Below are 10,952 nucleotides of genomic sequence, written 5' to 3'. Positions count from 1 at the left end.
CTGTAAAGAGTGCAAACAAGACTTCAGCCTTCAGTGTATTGCACGCTACTGCCACTGAATAGTACATTTTGAAAGCATTTGTTGACAAGAACCTTCCTCTGACTTCTAAGATAACGCTGGATTAGCCAGGCCTAGTCAGAGCTGTGAACACAATGAAAAGCCATCAGTGAGCCAGGTCCAGCTGCTGTTGTAGTCCTGCAGTGGAGACGTTTAGAGAGGGCATTTGTAATTTGATGGTGATGCCATCCATGTGATCAGCATGAGGACTGTGGACAAATGTCACCAAAAAAAAAAATGAGTCAATATGATATTTTACACAACAGCTGATTGAATCTCTATAGATACTCAGCACACACCCACACATGCAAGATTGTGCATGATATCACATGATTAATCACAAGCTTGATTGTGTCAGTTTCCTTAAGGCACATTAGAAATCACTGATTGATCAGCATGACATCTGAAAAATGTCTCAAGACATTTATGACAAAAGTGCTGTATGCAGGATATTTCCATATGCCATACAAGTGTGTAAAACAATCTAAAAACACTTTGCTTGTGTATATTCCTGTAAAACTGGCTGATATTCCCTGATGTTCACTGTCCCGGTCAACATACACATTGTGTGATATTCCATTGGCAGGAGGGACTGACATAAAAGCAAACTACAGATCCATCTCATGGTTTAAAAACTTTATTCTATTCTATTCTATATTATTAATTGTGACAACAAACAAAACATTTGAAATGACAGAAGTAGTGAGTCTAAAACAGCTTTTTTCCAATTGTTAAATATGAATATTTGGGAACTGTAACCCAACACCAAAAGATTTGGGGACAAAAAAGAGAGAAAGAAAAAAAGAAAAAAATCAAAAGGTGAAAGTGATTTTCTTTCAGTTTTTAGTAATGTCAGAACTACTATGATTACAGTGTTTTGGAAAAAAACAAAACTAATTAAATATTAATAATTGTGGTCTATCTCCCTGTAGGGCAAATGCCTCATTTGAATCTTTGGTTGAAACAGCCACCTTATACGGTTCTGCTTCAGTGGCTAACAATGTCGCCATTAGAAACCACCAGAAACCACAGAACTGATAATTGGCTGTGAAAAGCAAATGTTTCCCCAGGGGCCGTGTTCCAGCGGAGGGACCGTTCACCTGATTTGACGGTTATCACACCATTGAATGGATGTTATCAGTCATAATCACCCCCACAGACAGGGGGTAAACTGGTTAAATTGTTGTGAGGGGGGACTCAGTGGTTCCAGTGTTGCCAGATTCTCATTGCATGCTGGTTACTCCTCTTGGACTGTGGACAAATGTCACCAAAAAAAAAAAAAAAAAAAAAAAAAAAAAAAGAGTCAATATGATATCTTACACAACAGCTGATTGAATCTTTATAGATACTCAGCACACACCTACACATGCAAAATTAATCACATGCTTGACTGTGTCAGTTTCCTGTATACGTCTATTTCTTCTTCTTCACTCATTTTGAAGAATTTGGTATTGTTTCACTTCCCCCCAGCTGTTAGGACAGTAGTTGCTCTATCTTCCTCTCATTGTTACTGAGTGCTCAATACTGGCTGGATAAATTGGATATTAGATAAAATGTTATATTTAAATGAAGACCTCTTACATTAAATATAATATACTAATACTTATATTAGGGTTTAATGACTTTTCAAACCTGCAGACACCTAGTGTGGTTGTTAGTGCAGCCTTTGCTTTGGGCCCTGCTTTGTCAATGCCTTGCTGCTGTTTTTGCCGCCCCCTGCAGGTCGTGCTTGCGTTGGTTGAAATGCACTCCAACTTGATTCCAGCTCATCTTTGTACACCAACAAGTGCTAATGCAGCACTCCTCCTAACAGTTTCAAGAAATGCTGTCAACAGGAGAAAATAGTCTACACATCAACAGGCAGGTGAAAAGCTGATTTCAGACTGAGTGAATTTGGATTAATCTCCTGCATCAAATGGATTCCCACACCTTACAGAGCTCACTAACACATACTGGCAGTTGCTGGTTCTAATTCTCCTGCAGCGAGAAAAAATTACTCCAGTTGCTACATTTACATTTTTCATTCGATGCTGAAGCGGTGCTCCATGTTCTTGCTATGTTTCAGGACTTAAGGCACATTAGAAACCACTGACTGATCAGCAAGACACCTGAAAAATATTAAATTAAATGAAATTAACTGAGTGTTACTTTTTCACTTCATTTAGGCTGAGAACCATCTAAAGCAACAAGTGTGTAAAACAATTTAAAAACACTTTGCTTGTGTATATTCCTGTAAAACTGGCTGATATTCCCTGATGTTCACTGTCCCGGTCAACATACACACTGTGTGATATTCCATTGGCAGGAGGGACTGACATAAAAGCAAACTACAGATCCATCTCATGGTTTAAAAACTTTATTCATGCTTTCAGAGATATTACACCCACAACAAATGATGATTTAATCACTCTTAATTGTGACAACAAACAAAAAATTTGAAATGACAGAAGTAGTGAGTCTAAAACAGCTTTTTTCCAATTGTTAAATATGATTAGTAGGGAACTGTAACCCAACACCAAAAGATTTGGGGACAAAAAATGAAGAAAGAAAAAAGAAAAAAAAAAAAAAAAAGTGAAAGTGATATTCTATCAATCTTTAGTAATGTAAGAACTACTACGACTAGTGTTTTGGAAAAAAAAAAAAAAAAAAAACTAATTAAATATTAATAATTGTGGTCTATCTCCCTGTAGGGCAAATGTCTCATTTACTGTTAAGTATAAGATATTACAGACACAATTTCAAAGTATTTACAAGATGAAAAATAGATATAGGTATAGTGTTTTTAAATCTTCAAAAGCTTGGTGTAGGTAGAAATGATACCAAAATATAAAATGGCATCCAAGTTCTCATCAAAGTTGCTTGCCAAATTCTCAATGAAAGTTTGATATGCTTGCATGATTTCAGTAAAAGTTTGGGGGAAAAGAAAGATAATTTAAAAAAATAAATAATGTGGAATGTAACACATGGTCAAATAAGCATTAGATATTGGTAAGATGGAAAAATGAGAACGCTTGACAGCTTGACCACTAAAACATACACAGGTTAGAGGTGTGACCTGTTGGCTGGCAATTTCCAACTTCTGACTTTAAGTGGAATGCAGCATAAATTTCTCCACAGAGAACTGAAGGGGAAGTTGTTGACTGATGTTCATTGGCATGATTTTGTGTGCAGTAGATTAGCATCTCTGCCATTTGGTGTGTAGTTCACAACAGCTATGGAAAATGTCAATAGGAGTTTAGAAAAATGCCAGAAATAAGGGCTGATTTCAACAGGTGTCTATGACATAGACAACATTTTGCGTAACTCAGCACTTCATCACATTATGCAGAAAACGTCTGCTGCACTGCCCTCTAGGGGCTGAAACTTTCAAGCACGTTGCACTTGTGGTCAGTGGTGTGCCACTGACTGCAGCTACAAGAAGCACTGAGTGGATGTGGCCAGGAGTGCAGCATGCCTCAAAGTTTCAACCCCTGGAGGGCAGTGCAGCAGACATTTTCTGCTTGTGTTGACTCACTCTTTAAGTTACTTTTTAAGTTGATTTTGCTGACAAAATATGAATCAAAATATTAATCACTGTGGGTCAACAAGAGCAACTTTCCTTTTTTTTTTTTTTTTTTTTGCCTGAGCTCAATCTCCTGACTGTGTTGTAAGATTTTCAGTGCACTGAACCATTGTTATAACTGTGTCTCACATTTTAAGGTAATCTCGATTTTCTTATCATGACAAGCTGCCAGATAGCTATGGCTGACCACTGTAGTCCTCTTCCCCAAACAAGTAACATTTTACTGGCAACAATCTACAGAAGAGAAAAATTCACAAAGGTGATATTTATGTATTTTATTTCAGGGGGCAAACCAAGAATAGCTATTCACGCTGATTAGCACAAACTCTGTTTTAACAAATCCCATTGAGGTTGCATTTTCCATGTTCAGACTACACACATAGAGGCAGACATGCTAACTTACCAACAAAAGTCTGTCAGACTTAGGTTTTCTATTACCATAGGAAGTAATTTCATTGCAGTGAAAAATGCTTTTCAAGTCTCAAAAGCAGCATAAAAATTCTAATAGTGAGCACCAAATAACCCAGTGCAAGGTAACTAAGCAGACTGTGCAAAGTATGAACCAGTGTTCCCATGAAGACCACAAACAATTTAAGGTTATTCAAGGTTCAGATACATTAGTATCTAAACACTCTATAATATCCTGTCACCACTTACTGAAGTTTGTGCTTAAAACTACTTGAATTTGCTCCCTGATGATGCAGTGGATAGGCTTTAGCTAAGTGAGCTGAAGTCCCTGGTGTGGCGTAGTAACACTGAGATTGTTTCTCCAAGAAATGTGCATTTTAAAATGATTCATAAAGTGCATTATGGTTAGGTAGTTACTAAAATACTTGTATCAAGTTTTCAAATTTGCATCTGTAACATTCTACTGAAAGCCCCCTTCTTTCATCCTCTCTTTTTTTCTGTAGCATGACTCACCACACAACTGGCACTGACATCTGATGCCAGGCTTCATTAACACAAAGAAATGCATGAGAGTGGAGTCTGTTTTCTACAGTGTTGTTACAAAAACCAAAAACTGCGATACTACTGTTATTCTATTGGGAAAAGTTTAAGTCTGTTTTGAATTATACAAACAGATATGTTCACTAAATGTGTTCTGCAAACTGAGGTTCCATTTCAGCGTCACAAGAGGGCATGAACAAACAGATTATAAGAGTTAAAAGAAATAAAAGAAGGAGGCAGACTGGAAGAGAGAGCGATGCAGCTGGTTCAGTCAAACAGCTGAAACCATGACGACAGCATCCAGCAGTCTACCAGGTCTCTAACCATATTCTAGTCCACCTGAACACGTTGCCAAATAAAAATGGAACTATTTTACTTGCAAAACTGACAAATATGAACATCAAACCACCACCTAAACTCCTGTGAAAAAGCTGGAGAAGTCATAGCCCAGTGGTTGCTGGATAGCACAACTTGATGAATTTGCTGTTTGTCATAGCATCGATTTATTCTGGTATCATGACAACACTAATTTGTTAGATACTTAAGGTGGAAGAGGATGGGGGAAACACAGTGAACCATCTAAGGCTAGTTTCCAGGGCCCATGTAGGGGCCAATGAGAAGGAGGAGGGTGGAGTGGTTACTCTGGAGGATGAAGGATATTTGATGGCTTGGTCAGGCCTCGAAGAGAGGTGGTGTTCCCTCCACAGTCTACATACTGGTACATCTCCTGAGATACCTGCTCGGCATGCCCAAAGTATGTTGTGGTAACAGTCACTCTGGAGAGCAAGGAAAAGCAGAAGGTGAGGACACACACCCACACACCCACACCCACACCCACACAGCTAGAATGAACTCACATATTGTGATGTGTATTATAACATGCAACGGTGGATCAAACACAACTTACTGCATCATGACAACAATGTTGTGCACCTTGATGGTCTGTAGAGTGCAGTAGTCACTGGAAAAGAAAACAAAACCTTTTGTTTACTTGCTTCAGTTTGTTTTCCTGGGTGTTATGAGTCCACATGGTGGGGAAATATCGTCATGAGCTGCTACCTGCTCTGCTGGGCTGCTGATCCACAATCCTGTATTTCTATTTCTCCATTCACTTCCATAATGCAGCAAAACAGTTCCCTAAAAAACACTTTTAGCATGTAAACAAACGCAAACAATGCAGATTATGCCAAGATTTAAAAAAAAGCAGTACTAATACCCACTGTTTGTGTAATTACAATTATTTGTGAAAGTACCATCAGTTTGTTTCCTCCTGGCAGAAGATTACTTTGCAGACATTTCCTGCAGATACAACCTGACTGATCTACAAAGCACAAAGTACACTACACAGATACCAAAAAAAAAAACCAAAACCAGTTCGAGAGGAATTAAACTGCTTTTTTCTTGTTATTTTCCTTTTTGAATTGGACAGTAGATCCAGCTGGTAGCTTTTGCAAAGTAACCTTGCACCAGGCAGAAAAGATCTGATAGTGCCTTCACAAATAATTGCAATTACACAAAAAAATGGGTACCAGGGCTTGCTGTATTTTATATTGGCATAATCTGCTTTGTTGACATTGTTTCATGTGCTAAAAATGTAATTTTGCAACCTGTTTTGCCATCTGTGGAAGTGAATGGAGAGACACATATACAGGATTGTGGCTTAGCAGTCCAGGGGAGAATGGAACAACTAATGAGGGTATCTCACCGCCATGTGGACTCATAACACCCAGGGGACTACACAACCCAACATTCAGTGTGCATGTTGAATTTCTATAATAGTAATTCCCAAAACAGTTGGCTGTACTATGGAGACTAATATACAGTATGTACTGTTTAGTGGTAGTATGTAGTATGCCTTGAGACACAGCTGTCAAGTTTCTGGTGAATATCATTATGGCATTTTAGCTGGCCTATGTCCTCCATTCAGGAACAGCCAGATCAAGAGCAAGCAGGGAAATGACCAGGTTTCTATTATTATGATTATGATTATTATGATTATTATTATATTGTTTTCAATAATACTGTCTCCCAATTTACTTCAGGTTAGCTAGTTAAGGCTAATAAAATAGCTTTCAAATTTCAAACTCACTGTTCCAAAGCAATGACAATGATGTACTTCTCCTTCTGGTCTTTCAGCTTTCACTCTCTTTTATTAGCAATACTCATTGCCAAGCTTTGCATTTTAGCAGGAGAGAAAAAGTCTATGTGATCATAGGTCTTAGACACAGACTTCACAATACTGCACAACTTGACAAATGACATGTAAAGGAACTTTCACCATTCAGTAAATGCAAGCACAACCACCCTCACCCTAAACAGTCAACATTCCAAACAATAATCCATAACTGTTGCCTGTAAACAAAGCCAGTGTTGCACGCTATGGTCAAGACTGTACTTACTACATGTAGCTCATCTCATCTGCTATGATGGTGGGAACCATATAATCAATCTGGGGGAAGAAAATGAAAACAATGAAGAGCAGCTGAGTTGTGCTACACAGAGGACTGGAATGGCAGCCAGATAAAGTATTTGATCTGTACCTGCTTCATGTCCAGAGGACTGATGGCAGTGATGTTACTGATGCGAGATTTACCAATCACCGTCTTGGCAAACTGCACCTGGGCTGTGATATTGGCCACCTCCACTGAGTAGTAGTTATTGTTGGTGATGTTCAGAGTATTCTGGATAGAGAACCAGTGTTCAAAGAAATGTTTAGCAGTTGATTAGTCCCCACTGGAGCTGTGAATGGTCGTATTGTAATTGCTTTTTAAACATACAAACACACCGCTTCAAATCAGAAACTACTTTTGCTAAAATCTGATTTGTAAAGAGAAGCCTTTTCTGACATATGCACATATTGCAACATTAAAATTCTGTGTGAAGCTCATTAAAAACTAGCCAAAATACCTATTGAGACTGAGACTGAGACCAACCAAATTGCTGGACAGTAAGTACCACTGCTAAGCTAGCATAATATTAGCTAGAACCATGCACAAATAACAATAAAAATGTCAAAAATGACTGGGATTTATGAAAAAGGTTTCTTCCAACAGACAGATGTGCAGACACACCAGTATTTATAGCAAAATAAAGTAAGTGAGATATGTGTCTGTTTGCTAACTAACCTTAGCCAGTAAATTAATTAACAAGACTTTGCAATTACAGACGGTAACAAACAGGTTGTCAAGAGGCTTGACACTATTTTTCAGATATTCACATTTGAATAAAATCTGTGCCCATTCAAAGTTTGTGCATGCTGTTGCAGATTTCTGATTAGGTCTGGAGCATTAAAGCCACTCATCATCAAATTTATGAGGATCAGTAGACCCATGAATATACACAGGTGACAAATTAAAAGAAACATCATGTTCATTTGTAATGAGGGCTTTATGCAATGCAGCCCTACTATAAAATCCCTCTCTCTGTAAAGGATCTTTTGGAAGAACGGAGTTTCGTTCCTCAGCAGTGTTCCAGAGACTTGAAGAATCTATAAGTCATATCCTTTGTCACCCATCTGTAGTAAATGCCAGGTAATCAGCCTGTCAGTCTGCTTAGACAGTACAGCACAGGAGGGCAAACAAGCCACTAGTCAGGAGCTAGTGCCTGTGGTGACTGTAAAAGAACATCTGCTTGAAGACACTGTCACTAGCTGCTTCAAGAAAAAGATGAAAAGACTGCATGTGAGCCTCTTACACAAGTGAAGAATACAAGATAAATATTACCCTTTTGTTTTCCAAGTGTAGATAATAGATTAACAGAAGCATTTCCAGCATTTTCAGATGTCAACATCAAAATCAAACAACAGCCTTCATCATGCCACCTCTGATTAGCAGTGACGAGACCCCGCGCAGTCAGATGGCTACTATCAGTCTGTGGCATCGCGTTACAAATTTTCAAGTTCCACTGCTTCAGGCTGGGAATCAGGAACTCACCGTGATGTTCAGATACACACTTCGCTTGTCTTGGTCGTAGCTCACAAATACTGACTTCACCCCCACGTAGGACACATCGATGGTGCGAGGAAAGAGGAAGAAGACAGCCAGGCTGGACAGTAGCAAACAGACCAGGACTGAGGCTGTGACATATAACTTCCTGATGAGGACAGAGGGAAACCCAATCCATAAGAAAACACACAACACAAGCAAAACAGATGATTCTACATAAATAAACAAATAAATACAAATAAAAAAATAAAAACTATACTTTTCCAAGACCCAAGTTTCTTTTGATTCAAAGATTTTGGTGTTCAGCGGCTGCGATCCCACAAACTCTATCATATCACTCTATAGGTGATTTTCATTGTAACAGAATAAGTGAGAGGACAGAAAAAGTACCATCTTTGATGTTTTGGGGGCAACATTTTAGTTTTCTCCATACTCATGTGCGCAGTTTCCAGACTTTTTAAAACATGGATAAAATTTATGTCAATGCAATTCCAATGTTTCCAGACCTACACAGGAACCCTGTAGTACCTTTAGTTGAGTTTCCCCTCTAAATGCATTTCCTTTGTACAGACTACATGCAGTGGACGTTTTTCAGTTCAACACACCCCCTCAGAGACACAAAATATTAACATTCACTCACGTTCGTCTGGGCCGGAGCCTCTGGTCACTATATGGAATTAATGCCACCAGTTGATTTTCCTGGCCTGAAACACACAACAATCAATGTCATTTTTTTTGTGTGTGTGTAAAATAAGAAACCCAACAATTGTCTCCACACATATTGATTGACATTGGTTTGGATAAATCCATTTCTAAACCTGGTTTCTTAAGGAATATCACTGAATATTGCTTTCTTTCTAAAGGAAGAATGGCACTCAACAATAAGCGAACAAGGTTCAAATCTGCCAACATTTGACAAGGCTACACTGATAAACTAACTGCCACCAGGTTAAAGGACACATTTCAAGTTAAGACACATCTTCTGGTGGCTGAACTTTTCTGGTATTTTAAAAAGGTATTTTTGAATATCCTTTATTTATCTAGGGCAGTGGTTCTCAAAAGGGGGTATTGTGTACCTCTTGGAATGCGTTGGAGTACTGCAGGGGGTATTTTTTAGAAGTGAATTTAAAAAAATATCAGTTATGCATTATTCCTAAAATGACTGGCCCATGCTATAAAAACTCCTTCTGGGTTTCCCAAGGGTGTCAAATGTGACTATGACTGGGAATCAAGAGAAAAACAAAAAAATATATAGAAAATTGATAAGCTGTTGAAGCGTAACAACAATACAGCTACAACAAAAGAAAAAAACAAAATATCTTCAGTATCAGGTTGCTGTTTCACACACTGATAGAAATGGGCTACACCTCTGAATAGTGGATTTTTTCCCCTACCTTTTTTTTTTTTTTTTTTTTTTTTTACTGATCAGGGGGGTACTTCATCATTGAAAAAAAGTTGAAGAACACCTGATCTAGAGAGCAGCAAATATGCTCTACCCTCTTTATACATCGCTGCTTCACATTAATACAACTCTACATATTGTCAGGGGAGAACAAGACAATTCTGATGGGAAGACCTCTGTAGGTGGCTTTGTGTCCCGCTTACCTCTGGGGATCCTGCCGGTGCCCTGGCACGTGGGACATGTCACACTGTCCCGCCCTGTGAACTCCACATATGGAAACTGGGAGACGTCACCGCCCTTCCCATCTTCCGTCTGGCTGTCTTCCTGAGAAGAGGTCAGACTATCCTGATAGTCATCACGATATGTCAGCTTGGTAAGATGGGAGAATGACTTCCCCATAGTCACACCTGGAAACCACAAAATAATGAGTCACAAAACCCTCGTGCACCATAGCACAGAACAATACTAAATCTACATCTGACCGTGACGCTTTTGTTATTGTCGGACCAAAGATCAACCTGAAAGCCTTACATAAAATAGTTTTAATGAGAAACTTTATAATACTAAGTATCACTTTATCATCAGTTACAAATGTAATCAATAAACACTGTTCTAAAATCTTTAGTGGCTGATTCTATGAAACCCAGGGATGCTGTCAGCACCATAGCTTAAAATTTGGGGAATTCACGGGATTTACAACAGAAACTGTGGGTAAACGCCACTCGGATAGGTAGTAGTACAGTACATCACTGTCACATTGTTATCTAGATATGAACAGGCAAGATCTTAATATCTCAAAAGGCAACAGTATGGATGACATCAAATTTAGGTTTAGGGTTAGCCTGAGACAACTGCATTTAATACATCCAGTTGGTGTTATTCTGCTTTTTAAGGAAGGCTCAATTTTCACTGTTGCTACAGTTACAACTTCAAATAAGTCTGAATGCACAGTCATATCATATATCCTATCACTACTGAGATATTTGGCACAGACATCTAAGTATGGAATTTTGTCTATGTAGTGCATCTCTAACAGGTA

General features: G+C 38.6%; 1 protein-coding gene across 2 annotated transcripts in view; it reads right to left on the bottom strand.

Annotated features, from left to right (window-relative positions):
* Nucleotides 1–2,397: 2,397 nt before the first annotated feature.
* tmem106bb (transmembrane protein 106Bb) overlaps nucleotides 2,398–10,952 on the bottom strand; it is a 9,252-nt gene continuing 697 nt past the window's right edge. The window contains exons 2-9 of one of the 2 annotated variants that reach the window (XR_003928949.1): nucleotides 10,117–10,320; nucleotides 9,152–9,215; nucleotides 8,500–8,659; nucleotides 7,108–7,248; nucleotides 6,967–7,016; nucleotides 5,475–5,528; nucleotides 3,698–5,343; nucleotides 2,398–3,600 (exon numbers count right to left, since the gene is read on the bottom strand). Coding sequence is in view for 1 of the 2 variants with exons in the window: in XM_030063609.1 (XP_029919469.1) it covers nucleotides 5,205–5,343; nucleotides 5,475–5,528; nucleotides 6,967–7,016; nucleotides 7,108–7,248; nucleotides 8,500–8,659; nucleotides 9,152–9,215; nucleotides 10,117–10,312 (804 nt within the window). In the remaining variant the exon portion in view is untranslated. Of the gene's footprint in view, nucleotides 5,344–5,474; nucleotides 5,529–6,966; nucleotides 7,017–7,107; nucleotides 7,249–8,499; nucleotides 8,660–9,151; nucleotides 9,216–10,116; nucleotides 10,321–10,952 lie in introns of both variants that reach the window. The other variant, XM_030063609.1, reaches the window with a different exon arrangement.

This window comes from Myripristis murdjan, chromosome 11, assembly GCF_902150065.1.
Source record: "Myripristis murdjan chromosome 11, fMyrMur1.1, whole genome shotgun sequence".
In the NCBI taxonomy this organism is placed as follows: domain Eukaryota; kingdom Metazoa; phylum Chordata; class Actinopteri; order Holocentriformes; family Holocentridae; genus Myripristis; species Myripristis murdjan.
Note: the sequence above shows the minus strand (reverse complement) of the source record. Positions and strands in the feature narration are given on the sequence as shown.